Source organism: Phalacrocorax aristotelis, chromosome 2 (assembly GCF_949628215.1).
Source record: "Phalacrocorax aristotelis chromosome 2, bGulAri2.1, whole genome shotgun sequence".
In the NCBI taxonomy this organism is placed as follows: Eukaryota; Metazoa; Chordata; class Aves; order Suliformes; family Phalacrocoracidae; genus Phalacrocorax; species Phalacrocorax aristotelis.
In genome coordinates this window covers 56,300,159-56,325,013 of record NC_134277.1, presented here as the reverse complement: position 1 = coordinate 56,325,013, position 24,855 = coordinate 56,300,159, and the positions used below count along the sequence as shown (strand labels likewise).

The following is a 24,855-nucleotide window of genomic DNA, read 5'->3' as shown; positions in this document are numbered from 1 at the left end:
TGACAAGTTGAAAGTTAAGCTAGGATCGTCTGCAACTGGAACATTTTACTACATTATTTATTTCCTCATTTATTTCTCCATGACATTCTCAAAACTTTTCCGAAACTTGTCTTGTACTCTTCTCTTTCCCTTCTGAAGCTTCTTTCATCAAGTTAGAAGACACCAAATGCTGTGTGACACCATTTTAAAAAATATTTTGAATTCCTGTTGATCCCTCTGAGTTTGAGCACTCACTCCTTCTGAAAACAAGGTTTTAAACTTACGACTAAATATGCTATCATTAGCTGAACACTACACTTTGGCTAAGTCTTTACCCAGGCCATAAGATAAATTCAGGATCTCCTTATACTTTGTTTAATTCTAGTTACTTTTCAAATGATATGGCAGTTTGTATAGTGTTAGCTCAATTGCTTTTTGTATAGTACTAGCTCAATTGCTTTTGGTTGTCCATCAGCATTATTCCTATGAGGAATTTGGCTTTCATGCCTCTTTTCTGCTCCCACTGGAATCAATGGCAAAATTTTCCGTGACTTTCTTCAGTGAAAGCAGAAGAGCCAGTAGAGGGAGCACAAATACATAGAAATAATTTTCTGTGGTTCCTATAAAAATGATAATGTGTACTATTTTTTCATATAGTATTTGTACTACTTCGCCTCCCAACCCACCCCCCCACTCCCCCACCCCCCTCCACTCAAAAATACTGTCTTGATCAGGCTACAACAGATGTAGGTAAGGAGGCTCTGTGTTGTTTGGCGGCCCTTCCTGCAATCCCTGGGACCTCAGGACTCTGAGTGAGAGGCACAGCCTGGACCCTGCGAAACTGATATTGGCAAAATAATGTCTTCTACCTATACAGCACTGCTGAGCAGACCAGCACAATATGGGGCACATTTTTGCTCTTGGACATAACCAGAGCTCTGCTGACTGACGATCTCTGCCAGCTGATCGTTGCACATGAGCACACAGGTTGGGGGAACCAGTACAATACATCATGATATGGATAAACAGTGACTTTCTGCCTTAAACCCCTGCTCATCCAGCAAGCTGCAGCCTTCAGCAGCAGTTTGTCCCTTTATGTGAGTCCAGTGCCACTAGCTGTGCAAAGAAAGGTCACACCTCTTTCCCCTCTCTGTCCACTGATCCTACTGGCAGACGTTGCCTGGAAGAGGTTGCTTTGCTACAGGACTCAGAATGTGTGTTGCTCTGCAGGTGAGGTCTCAGGGAATAATACAGGACCTGTATCCTCCTCTTTACTTCTAAATTTCATGAGTTTCAAATGGGATCTCAGGATTGCTATCCATTTTCAGAGCTTATTCCACAAAGGAGGGAAAGATCGAATCTCTTCAGGGGACTGACTCAAAAAGAAATATCCTACCCCACACATCCCCAGGAAACCAAATGTAAACTGTTGACATCTTATTCCTTTGTCAGACTTTCCCATGCTGGAAAACACAGAGCGTGCCTTTGCACCCATCCCAGTTTGTTTGAAACCACCTAGATGCAACAATTGCAAAAGCACTTGCCAGTAGTGTAAGTCTGCTCCCATTAAAGAAAACAGAGTTAGATAAATGACAAGTGCTTTGGAAAATGTCTCTGCAGGATCCCACAGGATACAATGGAAAAAAAGAGTATGTAACCACTTGGATGTGAAACGTTTTTAAAACAGACAAAAATGTCAACTTAGCGAGCCATTGGCTCTTTATTTCTAAATTTGGGGAAAAAGTGTCATCAGTTTGGAGTTCAGGGGGTCCTGGGATACTTGGAAACATACAAAAGGCTGCTCCCTGAGACTGGAGGTGTGGGCAGGACTCGCAAACCAAGCAACACCAGCAATAGGAATGTTAAGATGAACATTTAAGTGACACATTTATAAGTACCTTTTTGGTAATCACATTTGATGTCTTTTCAATCCTCAATTTCCTCTTTTTCAGAGAAAATGGTAGCACTACCATTCTTTAATTTATAGATATAGACAAAACTAATGAATCTGACTTTAAAGTACAATCAGAAGAACTAAAGAAAAGTTTGCGGACCTTGGTGAAATTGCTGCACCCATTCTGAAGTCTGGGAACTCCCTGGTGCCTCATACTGAATAATAATTTCCCTAAAATACTTTCTGTCTATGCAAATATGCACAATTATATCTGATTTTCCAGTGAAGATGACTAATAAGTTTTTATATTTTTATTTGTTTTCTCTGCACATTCTAAAACATTTCAAACCCCAGTCAACTGGGTGACCACTAACCAAGGAATTGAACTTTATAGGCCAGATGGGCCCCTGCTGTCTCATATTCCTACTGCACTTTCACTGCAGAAAATTTCTCAGTTGGCCCTATATTGACCTTCAGAAGAAATAAAAGAATACCTGGATAACCCCTGAATGTATAAATAAACTAATTAATATGACATTATAACTACATATATAGTATGCTGTAATATACCATGTATGATAGAATTCATCTTTAGTTATTAAAAAGGTTAAAGAAGTAGGAGTTTTTAGAAAGGCCATGAGAGAGTCTATGAGGAGTAGAAGATTTCTGTGCATCTGTTTTGATAATCATTCAGGCTACAGACACTTTACCTGCTGGCCTGGTTTGAGCGGCGATAGTGTTATTCCCTGGGTATTGATCACTGGGAGTATCTGGTTGCCGATGACGGTGGCGATGATCTGACCCTGGGCATTGGTCAATAACTGTGGAGTTATTGGCTGCACCTGAAGTCCCTGAGCTCCGCCTGCCGCCTGGCTGGAGGGGACTGGATTAGGCATCAGTGGGATTGTTCCAATAATCTGGAGGAAACAACACAGAAAGGGAAAATGTACACATGCTGCATATACTTGCCACATATAATTACTTGTTTTATGCATGTTAAATCAAACTTAGGTGAAATAAGCATAGAGAGACAGATATGACAGGCTGAGGTAGGAAATAACCATTCTTTTACTGAGGTGATGAGGACTTTCAAACTAATTTGTTGCATTGTATATCGCCTGTACGTTTTACCACTGTCCACTGTCATCCCCACCAAATCTGCCGTGGCTGAGAGTACATGAAAAATGATGGGCCGTACTCTGGTCCCTGGATGATGCTTTGCTCCCACCTCTCATTCAAACAGAGGGTGAAATAGATGCAAATATCAGTCTGTTTGTCTTGCCTTCTACAACTCATCTGCACAATGTTATTAACTGTGAGCGGCAGTGCTTATGCAATTTTTCCTTGATTTACTGATACCTAGTACTCTAGATGACCACCTATTACTCCCATGCGATCTCAGGGACGAACAAAGACATACCGGTGCCTTTCAGGACATGGCTTATTAAGATACGTTCATAAAAATGCAGCTGCTTTTGGATGACAACTAAGTAGTACAACACAACAGGACGGCTGCTGTTAGATAAAACATTTTAGCTAACATTTCTGGGGCAAGTACTTGTAGAATGTGACATCTCAGATTTGAGAAGACAGTGATTTCCTAAAATGTGAATGTGCCTGTAAAACTAATATTCGATGAGATGTCAAACAGATACTGTAAGAAAACTTGTCAGTCAATAAGCCGCTAGGTTGAAGGAAAGGTACGTTGTTGGAAGACTTTGTTTACAAGTATTAGAGCAACAGAAACAAACTTCTGATTAAACTTGTGAATAAAACCAAACTTTTTTTTTTCCAAACAACAACAAATGAAGCTAGAATCATAGAATTATTGCAACAGGAAAAATAAAAACTCCCCCCCACCATTTTCTTCACCATGTCTCCTCTGACTTTCTCTATCATAGCTCCCCAGAAAACATCTATCCCATAGCAAGATTTCCACTCTTCCGTCTCCAGAAGCCTTGCTTCTTCCTCTCTATATTCACTATCTACCACACTGGATGAAGTAGCTGGGACCTTGGCAAAGTTGCTGCACCCATCCTGAAGTCTGTGAACTACCTGGTGACCACCCTGTGGTCCCCCACCAGCATGATCCCAGTTACCCTGTGTCCCTTATCACATACATTGACTAGTGTAAACCCACTTGGCTGGTGGGTCTACACGAACCAAGGTGTAGAGAGAAATAGCATGGACTATGGCTGAATTCTCCCTATGTTTCCTCAGTGGGGATAGTAACTGGGCAGCTTTCCTCAGCTTATCTGCTGCTTCTCATGTCATTTAGGAGCTTAATAATCTCTTTATATCTCTTCATTTCTGATAAATTTTCTTGAAATTGGTCAGCTGTTTCAAAGCCATTAGGTAGGTATGGAGAGATGGAGGGATGCAGAGAGGGAGAGAAGGATAGACAACACTAGCCATAAGACTAGTTTCCTCAACAAAACAGGCTAAAGTGTTTCTAAAACTTGAAGGCAAATTTGTCTCCAAAACAAACATATGAAGTTCCTGTTGATTTCAACAATTAATATATATTCTATCAATGGGAACTGTACTATACAGTGTAAAATTAGCTCAAAAATAACTGTTTAGTGAAAACATCAGTAACACTGTGGGCAGACCACTAAGTTACTTTCTGAGAGCACAAAACTAAAGAAAGAACTCTGAATCTCTTGCTAAAGGTACAAAAAGGATACATGTATGAACTGTGTTGTGAAGAATAGCGGATCTGCACAGACCTCTCTATATTTAGATCACCAGAGGTGATACAAAACAACCCAGAAGATCCATCCTCAAGAAAGCATCATGCAGTGACATCCAACTAACTCAGGCATAGCTGGACAGGCATGAGGCTCTAATAGAGGATGACCCTCTTCCTTCATTAGGCTAAGATATGACTCAATCAAGTGTTGGAGTCCTAAGGAGTGACTGCTCCTTCGGCAGTCACAGCCCGATGGTGTGCCTCTAGGTAGGCTCAACTGTGAAGCACATGACAATTAAACCTACTCCTTGAGCGAAAAGGGTGCACTTGGTTAGTTATGACAGCTCAGCTAACAAGTGGTAAGTGCTGAAGTCGTCATCAGTTTACCAAATTTGCCCAGTTAGAAGAAGTTGGAATGGGAAGACCAGAGAACATAAAGAAAAGCAGGACAGCTGTCCTGTGGGAGGCCCTGGTAAAATGGCAAGCCCACCTACTAAGCTGTATTGTAAGAGCTGCATATATCAAAACTGTTCAAAACACTGTAAAGATATCATTTAAGTTCTCCTTAATGCATTCCTAAAAGGTAGATAGATCAATAAAGATTACTACCTCCATTTTACAGAGCATGAAAGTGAAGCATGATGGAGCATATTCAGACAGAGGTTGTGATTTGGAGAGTTAGCCTTCTAAGCTGGAATTGCCTGCAAGTTTCCCTCTGCAGATCACAATACTTTTTTTTTTTTTTTTTTAAGGTGTCCCTAGCTGAACTGCAGCTGCCTTACTGTCCAGGTGAGAAGATGGCTGTTCACTGAGGAGGGAGGCATTTATTTACATGATTATCAGATTTCAGAATGTTTTCTAAAATTTGACTTTCAGTATGAATTCAGTATGAATTAAATACAATTTTCATGCAGAGCAACATGTAAATTTCTCCCAGCTTTTGGCAACCTAAAATATTTATGGGTCACCAATATATTCTTTCACTTTTAACATATTTCACAAAACACAAGGAATAATTCTTCTTAATTTTATCAGCAGAAACATAGCAAAGGCTTCTCATTCCTTTGCCATGTCAGTAAAGGACGCGACCTTGGAGTGTCATTACTACAATGTAACTTTAACTATCAAGGTCCTAATCCCAGCAAAGCAAAAAATGCTGCGCTGGTGTTATCAGTAATAGAATGTTTGCATTCGCATTTAAAATGCATTTCTGGGACTGCAGCTGGACATTTTATAGAATGACAGTGCTGAAGTGGACAGTTTGTAAGGTCAGAAGTAGAAGGCTATCTATATGTATTAATGTGTGTCACACACCATTCTGTACATGGCGTGCTGTACATGCACACAGCCAGAAATGGAGCAGGGAAAACATACAGCTGGGAGAGGTATTCCAGAAGTACAAATGAACAAGTGCCCTCAGGGATGTTACCATAGGACCCAAGGGTAAATCAGAATGGGAAAGAGTTTTCCCACTTTCTGAAACTTAGTGAGATTTCACAATTTTTTTTTTTCCATTTTATTCCAAAAAAAGTAAAATCTTGTCTGGTTAAAAACACTTGTCCACTTGTTTCTAGTTAGCCAATAGGGCTACTGTTTATGGCATGCATTTTTGGTACGGCTGAATCCAGATTCAAGGTTTCCCTTTCAAGTTTCCCCTTCTGCAAGTACCCTTTCCCAAATAACTTAACAGCTCCCTGGTTCACACTGCACGGCTTTGTATGAATAAGTAAAATATTCACTAGGGAGGAGTACTGAAACTGGATCCCCTCCTCAAACCTTGTGTGACTGTCCTGATGCTGGGCCAGATCCCTCTTCCTCTAATTTTGGTGAGAAAGCCCATCCTGGGCCCTGCTAATCCATCCTGTTAAAGTATCACTTTGTGAAGACGGTTTAAATTTTATGAAGAAATAAAACAAGACCATGCCACAGGCTTGAGACACTGGCATGCCACAGTACAGACTATTTAATTGCCAGTGATTTCCTTAGTGGGGAGGCATTGCTCCTTTATAGCAACTGCTGTTATTTCAGATTATATTCAAGGACAGTTCAGGAATAGCATATGACAGGGACTTATCCCACAGGATGCTTAGAGAATCATACAATCAAGAATGGTTTGGCTTGGAATGGACCTTTGAAAGATCATCTAGCCCCCCTTGCCATGGGCAGGGACATCTTTTGCTAGATCAGATTGCTTAAAGCCCTGTCCAACCTGACCATGAACCCTTCCAGGGATGGGGCATCCACAACTTCTCTGAGACATAGCGCAGGAGGCTTCTTACTCTGTCAATGTTTGGACTCAAATTCATAAACAATTCCACCTATGAAACACATTCCTGAGAAGACAAACACATCCCTAAAAGTCCTCATGCTACAGATATATAATTTAAGAAGTTTTGGGTTTTCTTACATTAGGCACATGACTTTCATGATTCCTTTTATACCTCATACAACTGAAAGCAAGTACTAAGCATTCACAGAGGAGTTGCAAAACAGGTGTCGTATGCAAAACAACGAACAGTTCTGAAAGTCCAAGGGTTAACTCAAGGGACTCCCTTGTCAAAGCTCCATAACCGCTAAGGGAGTCAGGCACGGTGATCTGCAGAGCACTGTGGATTAAAATAAATTACACCTGGTTGTATCTGTCTGAGGTTCAGGTTACAGATATAGGCACAAAATGTAGTGCAGATGTGACATTGGAAAACCTACCAAGATATTTAATGTGAATTCAGATCTCAGCTTTTTTACAGAGCCAAGGCTCTGGGACACCTCTAATACCATAATTCTGGCCCTGTTCAAGTGACAGAGTTTTGCCAGAAGCCTTAATGGAGTCAGATTTTCACTACAAATATTCAGTAAGATTCTTTCATTTTTGTTTATTGATTAATAGATACAGCAATTGCATCTTGAGGTGCTCAGAGAGCAGGTTTTACTGATGTTAATTTAGTTTTTTATGCTTCCCAATGTTAATTACATTTCAAGAATCAATTATTTCTTTCTAACTGCAAAGGAAATTCAGGGTGATCTTTAGGAGCACCTGAATATTCTCCACTGATTAATCTGTTAGTGTCGTTTTAGCATCCTAGGATTTCAAGATATCTGAAATCAGGCCTCTCAAATCTTACAACCTGAATCTGCCATTGCCAAGACAACTTCCATGATTAAGTGTTATTCAGATGAAATAGAACTGTAAGGCTTGGCTTGCATCTGAAGTTAATTTCTTGATCTGCTCCTACATACCGTCTGTGGGTTCAGCAGTCTTTGCCTACATAGTCCTGCAAACTGTAAATTAATCTGCACTGGAGGAATAAGCACACAATTAAAGTGAAAGTAAAATCCCAAGGAATGGAGCTGATCATGGAGGGAAAAAAATCCCAAACCCTCAGCATACCGAGAAATATTTGTGTTACCCCCAGTGACAGGGCAATGTCCTAGCACTGATACACTGAAGTGCTAGTCACTGTTGTGCCATTAAACAGATTTTGGTCCCTTGCCTTGATCAGTAAAGGTTTCTCCTTGAATGACATTTTCTTGAAATGAAATAAAAATATCTGAACCCTTAAAAATTATCACTTAAACAACTGATCGTTAAGAAAGAATAACATTAAAAAAAAATTCCATTGTTATCCTTTCTTGACTGAAAACACATCTTCATATTTAATTGCCTTTGTGGATTATTTGGCTGTAACTCACAGGGTGAAACTGCAGGCAGAATCTGAGTGACTGCTCAGAACTTCTGGGGATAAATGTCTCATTGTAGCCCCATTTGTGCTGCAAATATAAAACCAGATTTTGCATAAGTGTATGAAGGGGTAATTGCTGATTTCCCAGCAGTGAGTCTTTTCTTGTGGCTCCTAATAAACCAATTGTGTTTTGACATTAGGAGAAGTTACTATGATACTCTAAAATGAAGTATACAACTCTTTTTATTAAGTTCTTCTCCCCTTCCCCTCATTGGCAGCAGGGATGCTGCCTGGTGCACTGTTTTCCTCACACAACCAAAGTAATATTACAAACTGTAGCCAAATAGATGGTTCAACAACTGCCTTTGCTTCTGCTGTGAAAAGTCTAAGTAAAATCAAAGACTGACTACACTAGGTTGTTTCTACTGTCAGCCAGGGCTGACATAAAGAAATAGTGCCATTTCATCTGAAAAACGTCTTTAAGTATGAAAAGGGAATATTAAGTTTTTTCAGTACTATCATCAAAATGAACGTGTCTCTGATTTTATCAATGTTACAACACTTTAAATTTTGAAGGTTAATTATTCAGTTTTGAACAACAGAATAATAATATAAAAATGAAACAGAATAATGGAGAAAAAGTAAAAGGAGCAATAGAAAAAATTGTTCACTAAAATGAGGCAAGCCAACATATACACATAAGGTAATTTAGCATCTCAATCTGTGAACAGAATGCATGAAAGTCTTAAGTGTTATGAAGTGAGCCAAAAAAATCACTATTTGAATTAATGTTTGCTGATTTAAATCTACTTCACTCAGCTTCATTTTCTAGTCCTCAGACTATAATCTGAAATTAAAGCTCACTTTGGCTTCTCTTGTACAGTGCTGGTATGTTTAAATTAATTTTTTCTAGTTTTACAGGCCCAAAAGCTAATTTAACCACCTACAATACATAGGACAATGTGTATGGTCTGGTTCATTTTCTATAGTTTTGCAAATTTGCCTTCAGAAGCTGCTTCTGTTCACAGGTATGTTTCTTCTTGTATGGTTACTGTATCAGCATGAGTTACTTTAAGGAGATGACCTAAGGAGAAAATCATAGTATCATGAGTGAGGAAAGGACAGAACAATGAGAATCCGCATAGGATTCTTTAGCCTCTATGCAGCTGCCCCTCTCTTCATCACACATATATATGCACACTACCTATATAAATCATAAACACAGAGACATATACTTTTATATTTTATATATATTTATAATTTATAATACACCAATATCAATAAACCCAGCATTTATGTACACTATACTATATATGCTACCAATCTACACATTGAAAAACTGGAAGCATGAATACAAGCTCCATTTGCAGACCACTTCTGAAGGAAGTGCTACTCCCTCTAGTTCTTTGGAGTAATGACAATATGGTTCTTGAACCTCAAGACAGGATGAGGCTAAGGCTGCCTGTGCCTTTTGACGAAAAAGCAATATTAATTTTTGCAAAGCTTGTAATGCAGCAAAGGAAATTTGCACCTCCTGATGAGAACTGAAAAAAATGGCACAACAAAACGCTATTATGAGAACAAGGCATCAGATAGTGATACTAGAAAGAGGCAGCTTTGAAACTGTACTTCTGAGTCATCATTTCATGTAAGGAATTATAATTTTCAAGGTTAAGTATTGTTCATATATCATACAATATATTGGATGGTGTATTGTTTGTAAGCATCATAATCGAACATTGAGTCTGGCATTCTGCCTGACTTTCTCAGTGCTTTATTTTTCAGAAAATAATGTTTGTATAGTAACAACAAACTATACAGGACTTTATTTGTCATCACTGTAGGAATTATGTCGTAAAATTTTTCTCAAGCACATACTGTTATGTTCTGTTAGGAGGGGCATGTATACAGTCAGAAAAAGAGTGTCTCTTTTATCAAACATCTTGAATAGCACAATATAATATTTCTTCACTGCAAAAATCTGAAGATATATAATTACCAAATTAAAGATTAAAAATCATGTTCAGTGTCTGCCAAACAGTTCTGTCTAAGCAATCTACTTATCAGATTTAGCTTCCTTTTAAAATCAAGAATTGAGTCAGGGGCAAGAACCCTTAGGCGTCACAGTTCTCTGAGTTGAGCAAAGCACCTGTTGATTTTAATTAGATTTACACATCCCAAGGATTTCTGAAAATCAGCTAGCTAGATTCTTATGAAAGTGTTCATTATTTAAAATTCTTTGATGGATGACTTGTGTAAAATATTTTAGCAATATTTTTGTTTGTTAAGACAAAACAGCCAGCACTGTTGTAACAAAATTGGACAATTAATTTGTTGTAACAAAATTAGGACAAGGATTGTCTCTTTTGGGCATTAACTTAATATAAATATTTACTGCTACTTCTCCCTCATAGCATACTGAGTGGACTTGCTTACAGCCGTATCAGAATCTAACACTGGACACACAGCAGAAGAAAATGTAGGCATCTCTAAGCTTTGCAATACATGCCATGCTGAGCTATTCAAGCTATTCAAGGCTAGCTTGGGAAACAAATTGCCCTTTCTCAGCAAGCCTAATTAGGCCAAGTACAATGCAGGCCAATGTGATTAGGTTGCTTCCATGCTATGGTGACATTATTGGCTTGTTTGGAAGTAGTTTTGATACCTTGTGTTGTATTGCACTGTGCCAGCCTAATACAGAGATGCTCTCTAGAGGTCAGGAGCCAGAATGAGGCAGGATTTAGTAATTGTTCTTTGATCCTGTGGCTTTTAAATAAGAGCTGCTATTGAGACATAATCTTACGCAGATATGAACAAGGTAATGTTCTCTACTGCAGCAATAGTTCTTACTGAAGTAGTGCTAGTTTAATTTTTCAAGTTGTAGTATTAACCTTTTTTAAAAGGGATCATACACACTATTGTCAGTGTCTATGTCTGGGCGAGCAGAAGAATATTTGGTGGTCTATTTTTATTTCTTTCTCTACTTACTCCTTTCAACTTGTTTCACAAAGGCAAGAAGCTAGATTAAGGAGATGCATGCTCTTAACTGCCTTCAGTAGGCAGTCACTGATGTCTCTGCCTTATCTTGTGTTGCCATTCCTGGGAAAGTTATTCCACCACAGGTATTATGGTCTTGCACATATATGTTACATTTGGAATCCTCAAAGATTTATTTTTCTTTTTAATTTTCACTGATGAAATTTCCTGAGGAAAAAGGAGTGTATTTTGGCCAAATGACTTTGAAGGCTTAATGACGGTTTATTCTAGCCTTGACTTGTCTCTTTGAAATGCCAATGTGTGTTTTCTTGGACACTTCTCCATGATAAACTGGACTGAAATCACTAACCATCAAACAATCTTCAGATGCAATCTTCAGGACCACAGCTGATTAATTAGATTACAGGTCAAAGAATTTCTAGGTCGTCAATATATTCTTGAATAATCTACTCTCATCTCCTCACTATTAAATTACATACACTATATAAAATATTTATCAGAGATCATCAGATTTCTCAGTCTGTAACTCTCAAAGGTGAAATTAGTTAGGCATGCTGATTCATTCAATCATTTCAGATTTAGCCAAAATTCACTACAAGAAGGCTAACAGATATTGCAATCAATCAGTAACAATGATACTCAACATTATTTTTATACAAGTGTATTTCCTCAAATAATGTTTCTTATCTTGAGCTTGATGCCCAGATGCAATGACATAGTAGTTGCCCGTCAACCCATTAGTTCAACATTGCACCTGTGCAACACGACATTCTTTTAAATACAAAGTCATACCCTTCTTTACCTGTTGTTTCTATGATTTTAGATTATCTGGACTTTAGTTACATATAAGATAAAACTGTCTTACTAATTAATGAGTTGTAATTTTTAACATGACAGGCTACGAAAGCTCACGGCAAGGCTGAGGTGAATAAGTGCAAACCTTTGCACCTGGGCAGACAAATGTACTACTGAAATACTTTTAAATTTTACTGTGCGTGCATTTCTTCAACAAGCGAGTTTCAGGCTACTGAGAACGAACCACAATGCTAATCACCAGTATGACTATGGTGGAACAAACCATTCTGGATTACCTCCCTAGTATGGATTATCACTATGGAAAACAATATTCCAGTTTATAAAGTGGAATTTTGTTATAGTGCAGCACAACTACACGGATGTTCAGGACAAGCAGGAAAAATTCAGTTCACTGAAAGGAGATGGGAAATTTTAGATGGGTCATATGCAAGTTCTTGGATGGAAAATTGTCATGACTCTAAATTTCTAGATCTGAATTCTCTAGGAAAAAAAACTCTTCCTGAGATCAAATATAACTTCTCTTTGTCGCACAATCATCAGAAAGAGCGTTGGTTGTTCATTCCAGTACCAAAGCCTCCTTGAAAACTTGCCATCCAAATATAAGCCAGACTTAGTTCTTCTTACCTTGTGAAATTTGGTATGGCTGCTGGTTCAGCATGCTGCTCTGCTGATCAGTTCACCTTTGGAAAGTCACTAAAATTCCAGTCCTCCATTCAGTCATCTGTAATATATTCTTATAAATACTATTTATCTCCCTGCCAGTAATCCTGTGAGCCTTAACTAGTTTTTCTAAGGATACCTTAGAGTTATCAAGAAAAGATACCATATAAGGTAGGGTTTTTTTAATGGCAATGTGGCTATCTCACTGAAAATACCCTCAATTGGTTCTTTTCTTGAATGTTAGTAGTGGGAGTGTATGCTTCACTGCTTGAAAGCGCAATGGCTAAAGTATCTCACATTATCAAATGCATCATTAAGCCATTTCACCTGAGCTGACAGACAGAAGGGAAAGAAAGGTGTTCTGCTCACATCTTAACAGCTTGAGTTAAATTTCCACTCTGGTCACCACCCGATACAAATCACAGTTATAATAACTTCTGTAATACAGATACGGAGTATATGTGATGGTATCTACCACAAATAACTGGTCCTAGCATCTCTCTCAGGACAAAACATTCTCCTGATGCAATGGCACTTAACTCCAGAGGTAGCTGTCTGTGGACCTGGAGATGAATATCCATCATTCCATCACTGCCCCATTTCCATTGGCCAAGATACATTTGTTTCTGGTAGTTTATATACAGATACGAGTCCTTCTCAGGGCTATCAATTTACTTTTATATGCTCAAGATGTTCCTAACCAAACAAATGCTCCAAAAATGACAGTTAAATCTAACTAAATTAGTCTCAAATTTGGGAAGACATAGCAAGAGACTGCATTTTATGAACCTGTGAGGAGAACACGCAGCTTAATTATCAGTTTCATTCAGGGCTGGTCCATAAGTTTCCTTAAGGAAGAGTTAAATAACTATGATTTTCTTATTAAATGCAACAGTGGACCTGAGGTCATCCCATCTCTAGCACCTCCATTATTACTGTACTGAAGCAACATGCTCCTGATACAGGCATACTGAAATTTCTCTTTATGTATTTTGATATGAAGTCAAACTACTTAATCTTTCTCTTCTGCTGGCAGCAGAGCCCATATCCTTGAGGCCATTTCTGTGGAAGGTGGACAGTCACAGACACTTTGAACATTTTCTAACCTTGCATGTTGTTGCTGTATCAGTTCTAAAAAGATTTCCTTTTCTTTGCCATGGTGACCTGCAGAGGACCAAATGTGAGGGGCTCCTTTACCTCCTTGACTCTAGAGAAGGGGGAGGATAAGGGCAGAGATCAGCTGTTTCCAGGATCCCTTCTCCATCTGTATATTTGTCACTTGTCTTACACTTACATTTTAAGCTATTTTGGACAGGCCATCATTTTTTTTCTATGTTAGAACGAGGCCTTAGCACAGTATTCCTACCATGGTTATGGTGGTGCTGTAGACAATAAATAGCAACAGTCCTATTTGTCATCAAAAACATTTGTTATGTAATATTCTCTTAGTTAAGATAACTGAAGACTATGATGCACTCTACCAAGGCTTGCAAGTGGGATAATACTGCTGCATTTTCTGGTAAAATTTACTGGGATTTCAGGTTCTGGAGGGAAGAACTAAGGGGTTGCTACTTTACCTTCATCAGCACTGAAGCATTCTCAATACAAAAGGAAAATACATTAAGGTCATTTTTACACACTGTGGAGAATGTTTAAGAACATGGCTACAAGCTGGGGAAAAAAATGAAATGACAATACTAAAAGAGACCCTTATGCTTAACAGTTTGTTTTAAATATTTCCCTAGAGCTATTGTTTTGCACAACTTACTCTTGCCACTGTGGCAGCTGAGGTGTCAATGGACTTCAATGAATTGCTCTGAATAAACAGATCTTTCCCAAGTTCAGAGGACATCATTTACAGTTACAGCTACAGCCCTTCTCTTCTTTCACTACCCCAGATGTTCCTCTCCATAAACATCCAGAGCACTTCCACAGCTTGGCTTTGCCTTTTCACACGTGGCCAGATTCCACCTCTATCTCCTGGTATGTAATGCCTTAATGTGGAAATTATCCAAATGAAGCAAAAAGACTCCTTATGGAATGATGTACTATACTCACTGCCTGAAGAAACCACAGAACCTTAACCACAGGTATCTTCAGTGTATGAGAATTTAAAACTATTAGTAAGGACAGTCAGATAGTGCTTCCTTCATTCAGGCTTTGCCTTACTTTGAGTAGCCTCCCCAATATCAACTCATGGAGCAAGATACTAGTTAATAAGACTAAAAATGTTTTAACCCTGTTGTGGTTTAACCCTGCAGGCAGCTAAACACCGCACAGCTCACACCCCCCGCAGTAGGATGTGGGAGAGAACGGGGGAGAAAAAAAACCCTAACATTCGTGGGTTGATATAAAGACAGTTTAATAGGACATAATAATAACAATAGAATATACAAAATAGTGATGCACAATGCAATTGCTCACCACCTGCCAACCAATGCCCAGTGTATTCCCAAGCAATGGTCCCGCCCTGGCCAAGTCCTCCCAGCTAATATACTGAGCATGACATCATATGGTGTGGGATATCCCTTTCGTCAGTTGGGGTCAGCTGTGATGGCTGCGTCCCCTCCCAGTTCTTGTGTGCCTGGCAGAGCACGGGAAGCTGGAAAGTCCTTGACTTAGTGTAAGCACTGCTCAGCAATGACTAAAACATCAGTGTGTTACCAACATTGTTTTCATACTAAATCCAAAATGCAGCACTATACCAGCTACTAGGAATAAAATTAACTCTATCCCAGCTGAAACCAGGACACGCTGTCCATAAGGAGAACAAAGCTGGTATGAAAGGGGGAAACAGCAACTGCAAAATTTAGTTTAGTTTTAAGTATTGTCAAAATGCATATTGTACTTACAAATGTCCTTGTAATACATTTAAAAAAAAAAACGACAATGAAGTCTCAATAATACGAACCCTCTGTAAAGCACTTCTTATTAAATCTTGGCGCAATAGCGGAGAAGATTCCCTGGTGTATGTGAAATACAGCAGAAGAGCATGAGTGAAGTGCAAATGCCACAGTATAATTCGTATATGGAACATTTTAATTGTGGGTAATGGCAGATTTTCAATTTTATAAGTCAAGGAATTGTGCTCATTTCTGAGACAGAACTGAATATATTAACTGCCCTTGAAACAGTATCAATATTTCTTCCTGTGCAGAGCACACCACAGTAAAATGCATTAAAAGATGAAAACTCTTTGATCCTTTTGAATGCTTAAATATACCAGAACAGTGCCAATAAGTTTTGAGGAAGAAGCTAGACAGAAAAGAAATATTATTAATTGCCAAGATAGCACAACATCCTAAAATAGTGAAACTGAGTGTACTAAAGACTACAAAAAAATATTAATGGTTCATAATCCTACTCCACTGAGTCTCTTAGGCCACAATGGGTTCCTTCCCCCCCACCGCTTGACTCAGGTGAAGTCATTAGCATGCAAACATATTTGATCTTGACATACACAATAGCTGTATCTTTTTCACCCTCAATATTAGGGGAAGAAAACTGTCCTGGATTGTATCACAGTGTAGATCTTATGAGTCAGGAGCAGACTGAATAACTGGAATCCCAGAACTCATTTACAAGAGCCATTGAGCTCCACTCAATGGTTCACTGGTTCTGCTGCACTCAATGGTCTGCTGTGGTTCTGCCGCCACCTGCCAGGCAACATTTTCTAGGAAGATTTCATCTCTGGGCTTCTCTTTCTTTGATAATATTGCCAGTTCTGGACTCCATCTTAGTTTGGAGCTACACTTGCATAATATTATCAGGCCTTGTTCTGATTTGACTTCTACTAATAAAAAACAGAAGTAAATCTACTGACCTGAATGCAATGGCCCCTGGGACTTGAACAAGGCACAGGCTGATGTTTGGGTGTAGTTGCAGCCCGTAGTTCTTTTTAAATTATGAATAGTGTCAGGCTAATTTGTACCCTGCATAGCCAAGGTCTGGTTTTGACAGGCTATCTCAGACTTTGGTTTCAGCTGAAGCTAGAAAAATGTAGGGATCCTTTCTCTTTTCCCCTGTTCGTACAGAACCTGTTCTGCACAATAGAGCAGCCCCATGCAAACCAAGAGGATGACTCATGAGTAGTTCTGGAAAGAAAGTGGGAAATTATGTTAATTTTTGATTTTGCTTCAAAATGGAACTTAAGCTAAATTTAAGGTGAAATAAAAAACCTGAAAAAACTGTTCTGGGTAGATTGAGCCCTTCTGATCAAAACTGAAATACTTCATATTCCTTTTAAGCTTTATAAACTTGAAAAAAGCCCACCAAATTTTCAAAAAGAACGTGTAAAAATGAGACATATGAGTCTTATCCAGACACTGTACTTTAAATTTTTACTGAACCAAATTTGTCACAATGACACATTTTATATTTAGATTAAATGCCATTTTTCCATCAGAAGTCAGTGGTGAAAAAAATGTCATTCAGTTCTGCTCACAACACTGCAGGAATTTATTCTAAAAGATTGATAAATGAGGTAGTAAAATGTAATTATACCTCACTCTTTAACATTCAAATGCAAGATTCAAATGCAACACTAGAATCCTGAGGAGTGCTTCTGGATACATAATAGATTTCCTTCTCTAGAGCCTGCTGCATTCATTGCTGGTAAGGTCTCCAAGAGCACTGGCACTAGGGCAGGCTCCAAGAGCTCAGCCAAGGACTGGAAGCCTGATATGCTGGATACTGGAGAAAGAAAGGGTTGAGGTAGTCCCTATTTTGAAAAGCTAGAGGAAGCCCTCATCTTGTCAGGAGAGGTAATATGCTGGCATGCTCAGTTGGTACAGATTAAAGTCCTTCTGCTTCTCCAGTGAATCTGTGACTGAAAAATACAAAAGAAAAGGATGCTCCTTTCTTTACCTTTCCCCCCAAAGCTATATCCATTTGTTGAGAGCCTAAAACTTCCATTTACTCCATAGCTTTTAACAGGGAGTCTTTTTTTAACCTCTTGGGACACACACAACCTGGCCCCTAGTTTGAGAGTTGCTGCTGAGTGGGATAAAACGTAAAAGACAGTGCTCTGTCTACTGTGATTCTTCCTCCAGTTCCTGTGCTCTAAAATATACTTGCATGCATTTCTCGTCCGTCATCCTATCTTGAATGATGCTCAGAAAACTCAGTGATGTCTAACATGACAGTTAAGAGGCTGTATATCTGCCAGCCTTCCCTTCCTTCCCTCACCTTCCCCCTCGACCCTCCCCCAAACGAAAAGGAACCCATTTCTCAGATTAAAAAGAAAGTTCATCCAGGCTCAACGTGCATAAGATTTGTCACCCAGGCTGCTTCAATCAGAAATGAAAACATAAAGATGTGTAAACAACAAATAACCTCAAAAAAGAAATGAGCATCTCAAAAAAAAAAAGTTATCAAATATGCATTTGTTTATCACAGTCATGTTTTATGATTCAAACCTGATTCATATATATTTTATGAAGAGAATATCCATTGTGGTGGCAAAATTAAATGTATTTTGAAACTTGTATATGACATTTATCTATCTGCTCTATCAGAAAAAAGTTGTCATATTCATTCAGACATATATTACTTTTTCAATTTCCTGTCAGTAATGTTTTTTTTAATGTTTTTTAGGGTGAGACCACAGGATTCCTTATTTTTTACAACAAAGACCATAACGCTTTAGAATTATGTTGATGAGTTTATACCTAAGAAAGTTGTGTTGCTTTTTCTTTTTTTTTAGAGATGAACAATTTGCACTATTACCCATGACAATCATGGCTGTTTTTTCCTTTGTGGTTTTTTTTTTTTAAAGATACAGAATCAGAGAATTGTCGGCTCCTTTTTCCTTTTTCTACAGATGTTCATCATATAAAACACAAACTTATGGTGCAATTTTATGATGATTCAGGTTCTATTGTGATCCACAAGAGATAACAAAGATAGCACAAGTATTGAAACTCCTTATCACATATCTTCCCTTCCAAAGGGATGATTTTGATAGAAAGTTTCTATAAACCCAGTGCTTAAGAATAAGCAGCGCTGTGCAGCAGGCAAGGCCAAAGGGTCATAGACAGAGAAGAAACAGAAACCAATTAAAGTGAGTTAATTGACAAGAAGCTACAGCTCCCATGCAGAAGACTGGCTGGAGAGGTGCAATGTGGAGACAGCAACTTCTTTCTTTGAGTTGCTATTAAAGTGACACTGTAATAAGAACCTTATCTCGTGTCCCATGCACTCAGTGCAAGTCCTGCGATGGATGTTGAAGTCAGTGGGTCAAGCCCTGGGTCGAAAGGCTGTTTGATTCTTATGGGGCTTTTTGATAGGCTAGTAATGACGCCATCCACAATACAGACTAAAGTATGCTCTTCGTTGGTAAAAAATAAGGAAAGTTCCATAAGCAACATTTGAATTTCATTTATGAGCAAAAGCAGAATATTGGGAATCAAATTAGAGGATGTGCCTCCCTTTCTAAGCATACATTATATTTGGTAATAAATACAAATTCAAATAATATTTGGTAAAGCTGGCAATAATCAAAAGGCTGTTGATCAGTTTGGCTGAGATTTTTTGAACACAAGCAACTTAGGCTATATTTTAGGGCAGAAATTCTTGTGTGATAAGACTCCCTCAGGACATCTGTGGCATCCATTGGTTGGAGCTGTGCTGGAAATACTTTTATGCTGGCCTGTGGTCTGAGGATTTAGTGCATCCATTTTCTGTCCTAACCAAAACAGCAGGGTGAACACCCAGAGAAATGTAAAAAGTAATCTGTCAAAGGGAGAGATTTCTTCCTCCCTGCTTCAGGCTCAAAGATTTTTTTTTTTAACCAAAAGAACCTCAGAGTCACAAAGCCTTAATTTATGCACAACTGATTTTTAAATAACATCATCCTACAGAAGGAATACTTAATCTTACTTGAAAGAAAAGATACTCAACCGAAAGACCCTCCCTTGACATTGCTATCCATCATTTAGTTAAAGTATCAGTAAAATTAAGTATATTTTAAATAATTCAAACAGATACCATTACCTTGGTCTCTGGGATGCTGCTTCTGTATTTATTCACGAAACACAAAGCAGCAAGCAAGGAAAACAGGAGTACAATTTTCCACAAAAACTGAAGACTGCCTCTAGACTCATCCCAAAAATAAGACAGGTGAGCCAGTGCTGAGTTCTGCACGGCCATCATCAGCTGCTACCAGGGTCTGAGTTAAAACTCCTGTGACTGCCATGGGGAGCTTAAAGACAACATTATCAAAAGGACTAAAATCCCATTAAAAATAACTGGGGTGTGGTATTCTAAGGATGGAATTTATGTCATTTAATGTTAGCCACCTAACTTTAGAAGTCCAGTTGTAGACTGCCAGTCAAGCTCTCTCTAGTCAATGCAGAGAGGGAGGAATCTCTGCAAGGTGATTCATCTCAGCCTAAAAATGCATGCCTGAGATCAGCGAGATGTTTTATTCTTCAAGAGTACCTATTTCTTTCAGTGACAACAGACAACACTAAGTAACTAGCTTAGATTTGAGGCAGCCTAAGCCAGGTTTCATGTCATTAAAATTAGGGAAAATGAATTCAAAGTCAGGAGTCTCAAGAGATGTAGGATGTTGCCAAGGACCAAAGTCAATTCTAACATTGACCTACAGCCTCTAAGTCATTTGGAAAACAGCTGCCTTTTTATTGACTATCTGAGTATCTCAGCTGTACAAAAAAGGAGGATAAAATAATTTAAAAAATAAATGTTTAAAAAAAAAATCACAGACGCTTTTTCCACAGAAAAGGCTCAACCATTTTTTTTTTTCCTCCCTTTGAGAGTTACTATTAAAATGAGACAAAGCTTTGAGAAGACCTCACTGGTTGAAAAGCTGTTCAACACATGCATAAAATGAAACCTGTTTGACCATCCCTGTCTATCACAAACATAAACGCAGAGACAGAGATGATTCACTTAAACTACTTCAACTTGACTGGTAATATCTTGACACATTTCACTGGGGAGGGTATAACTTACACAGCTCTTAAAAAGTAAGTTTAAAAAAGGACACAGCTATGCGGCAATGACTGTGGACTGAAGATTTATTAGAAAGATTCCCTAACCATCTCTTGGAAGTCAAATTTCCATGTTCTGTGCAAACTTGGTGAGAAATTGCCTTCTTGACATGATGTTCATTTATCTCCCCTCAGTCTGTGTTCTTTGAGGCCTCCTTTTGCATCATTTCTTGGAGAGTATGAGGCCGATTTAAACATTTCTACATTTCTGCTGTTGCCAGAGTCCATAGTGATTTAGTGAATCAGGCATGCATCATTCATGTTTGTTCCCTCTTTTCACTGCATATGACTTAAAGGATAAATAAAAGGCAAGAGGGAGCCAAGGGTACAACTTGCCTCAGTAAGTGGTTTTAGGAGGGCTCCTTTCCATTGATGGATCAGGTTATGAGAATTTGAGCTCGACTCAGTAATATTTAACATGTATGTTTTTCTCTGTATTCAGGAAAAAAAAGGGCTTTTATTGTAGCATACTTACTTGTCACATTTTATTCTCAGAATACAGGACATAACAGATTGTTGGTTAAGAACTTCCATGTAACAGAGCTCTAACTATTCACCGTTGTATGTAACAGAAGCACAAAAGTATTTGAACAGGCCAATGTTTCCATATATTACTAACAGTATTTCTAGGTCACTAGTCTAACATTCAGATTTTAAATAATTACCCTAACTGAGAAGCTGGTAAAAAGCTTGTCTAGATTTTGTCCTGTACTCCCTTCCAACACCCCATTATACTCTGATAAAAGCATCGACTTTGATTGCAATTCCAGAACATTTTCAGGCAGCTCTTATGATTCTCATCTCTGAAGTCTATCAGGGCTTCCTTTGCCTTTCTGTATCTGGTGAACTGAGCATCAGGTAGTTTTGTTCTCTTCAGACCTTTGTGAAAAAAAAACTTAAAAATTGAAATCTTAACTTTTCTAAGCAGTCATTAAATATTTAATCACAGTCTCCAGGCAGGATTTTGTCTTGGCTGATGTGGCAAAAATTTTCTGACGTGGTAGACAAGAACGTGGTGTTCTTTGCCAATGCCAATTACATGCTAGTCTCATTCCAAGGTGGGGACCTTATGATTTATTTATGCTCTGTGCCCATAGATTCTTAGACTTTCTGTCTTAGCTAAAGGAGTGTCTTTCAACAATGCCCATGAACAACTTCTGTTTTCAAATTCATGTAGCTACTTGAGAGCAAAAATAGGTGACTGGCTCCTACGAGTGTCTCTACGTGAACAGTAGGTGTGATGGCTGGGACATTTCAGTGTATGGAGTTACGACAGACACTCCTGGGTACAAACATAGATCATCCAGAAGAACAACATATAGATTTAAACATATAGAGTGGTACACTGTAGGTGCTAACAATAATAGTAAGAGACTGCACATATAAATCCCACACATCAGTATCTGTACAACTAAAATTAGCACATCTATAGTGCAGATCACAGAAGATGTGATTAAAACACCTGAAAATGAAAGTCACCTCCCAACACTTCGGAGGGGGCTGTGGAGGTGATGTTCATCAACATGCGAGACATCAAAAACCACGCAGATTGTGCCATCCTGTGGGCAGGGATTGGGAAATTTTTCCCATGCAGTTCTGCTAACAAACCTCAATTTTTTTTTTACCTTTTAAATACTTCACTCTGACCTCTTGTGCAGAGCTGCCATTACTACCAGTCTACATGGTACCTCCTAGCAGTGAAAGGATAGAGTGTTAACACACAGTACCCTTTGACTCCCACTTTGCAGTCATTCGCTAATACTTATATCTTGGTGATAAATTGAACACTTAGAAAAATACAGGCCTAGTTAATAGATTACAGACAGTTATGACCTGTGTACGGTCATGATTACACACTTCTAAATTTACACTAGTGACAGATTTGAGGTAAAAGAGAGCAGCACGACGTCTCCCATGCCAAGATGAGAAGGTTTAGTTTATTTTCATTTGTCACCAGAATAAAGGTTCAACAGATCCCAGAGACAGAAGTGTGACTCAAGGAGGTAATTAAAATATTTTTAATTTGGGGTCCCTGTTGGTACTTCTATCTTTCCTGAGGAGACAAGCATGAAGGTCCAGGTAAGCCTGTGTTCAGCTGTGTACATGTTCATTTACACACATGCATGTGTTCACATAAGTGGGTGGCAATTCGGTCAAAAAAATGTAGACATCTACTCTATTTGAAATATTGTAGGGTTTTGTCAGGATGTGGCACTAAGACTTGGAGGGAAGAGCATTTTTCTGGACTGGCCGCAGGAGGCCAAGTGGTACAATGTCTAAAATGGGACTAAAGACCTATATTTAACTAACTGCATCCCAGATGCAGCGTGTGGCAAAGAGCCAGAGAAATTAAGAAAATGAAAATTGTAGACACAGGGGAAGTGGAAAAGGAACAAGGGAATTGGATACCTTGGGATGTCTGTGGATTTGTCACTGACTTTGGCACCAGGTGTTTGTTCATCCGTACTCCTGTTTCCACATGGTTTTATGCTTCCAATTAAGGAAGGAACCGAAACAGCAAAACCAGGACTGGTGACAACAAGCTAAGGTTAATAAAAAGAATTGAGAAGGAAAGAGGAGGGAAAGTTTAGCATGGCAAATGGTGCCAATTCCCCCTCAAAGCTAGCGCGCTGCATGAGCCTGATATCATCTTTTCACTTTGAGGCTGTCTGTCTATCTGTGCTATCAAATAAGACAAATCTCAGCTTAATCCACAGCCTGCAACGAAGGGAGTGGATTAGGCCTCTGGAGACGATGACTAACAAGTTTAATTTTAACTTTTTTTCAGCTGGGCTGCAATGACCTATTTATACAGTTTCTTTCTTGCTAGCTAGCTTTTTTTACCATTACAAGATGTACCTGGCCTCTCTCATCTCTCTCTAAACTGTCTCCCTGATGTCCTGATCACTCTCTGATCTATTTCTCTATCTGCTGGGTGGATGCTAATATGACATATCCAACCTCTAAAACAAACCATTTATTTTGAAACTTGGCTATGTCAGAGTATTTGATGCATCAAACATTAAAATGAATGTATATTTGGATATTGGGTACATCATGTCTTGATATTAAATTATCTCCTGAAAGGTGGATTGATTTTTAAACTGGCAGGATATATGTATTGCTTCCTTGAATCTCTAGCATGAAGCTAGACATGAGGGGAGAGTAGAAAAGGTTCTCTACAAAGCAGAGACAGAATTGCTTAAGGGCTATGAGTGTTTTCTTTATATTAATAAATTCTTTTTTGTGCTTAAGGAAAGAGATTCTGACATTCTCTTCCATTATTATGTGACAATAATACATTAATCTTCTATGAGAGATACTTATCCTAGAGATAATATTTAATTAATGTGTAAAGAAGGAAGTTTAAGTGAAAAAGGTACTTTAAAAATCATATATATTTAATAACATTGGCATAGATATTTCAAAGTCCTTTTTTCTTTTTGATATCTGGGCCATTTGCATACATACATGCTGAAGACTAACACTGTCAGTATCTGAAGAAAAATGACAAACCAAGACATACTTTTAGAAAGATAGATTGAGTGTCCATTCATGGTTAGGACTGTGATTTTTTTTGCTTGAACTTTCCCTGCCACTGTTCACAGATGCAACACATAGGAAAAGACATTGTGCAATTCTTTGCAATACTCTAGATTCAAACCAGAAGACAGAGAATCCTTCTTACAGGACGACTGCTGTTCACTGTGCTACTTGGAAGCTTGTAGGTCCACATGTAGAAGCCTATGGGTCTGCATCTGTCTGGTTATCACTATGAACACTACATGAATACAACTCAGTTGTTGGTTTACTAACAAATGAGTTAGTCAAGTACTACTGCAATTTTCTCCTCTTCATATGAAGACTGCTTAGGGAAGACATATTTTCATTTTCAAAATCTTCACAAGACATTGCTGAAATATCTGGACTTCTCATCTGTTTGGATTTCAAAACAAATACTGGCTACTCTGCAAATAGTAGTCCCAAATTTCCTCTCCTCACCTGTATCTCTAAGACATTGTCACAGATGTCAAGACTGCAGCCCAACAAGAAAGCCTAATGGCCTTCAATTTTGCCTGAAGACTTATGACTTCTAAGAAATTCCAGACCTTCCCAAAACAACAT

General features: G+C 38.5%; 1 protein-coding gene across 1 annotated transcript in view; it reads right to left on the bottom strand.

The window, feature by feature from the left end:
* POU6F2 (POU class 6 homeobox 2) overlaps positions 1 to 24,855 on the bottom strand; it is a 186,730-nt gene that overhangs the window by 26,971 nt on the left and 134,904 nt on the right. The window contains exon 5 of the mRNA XM_075083681.1: positions 2,584 to 2,790. Coding sequence (XP_074939782.1) covers positions 2,584 to 2,790 — 207 coding nt within the window. The remainder of the gene's footprint in view (positions 1 to 2,583; positions 2,791 to 24,855) is intronic.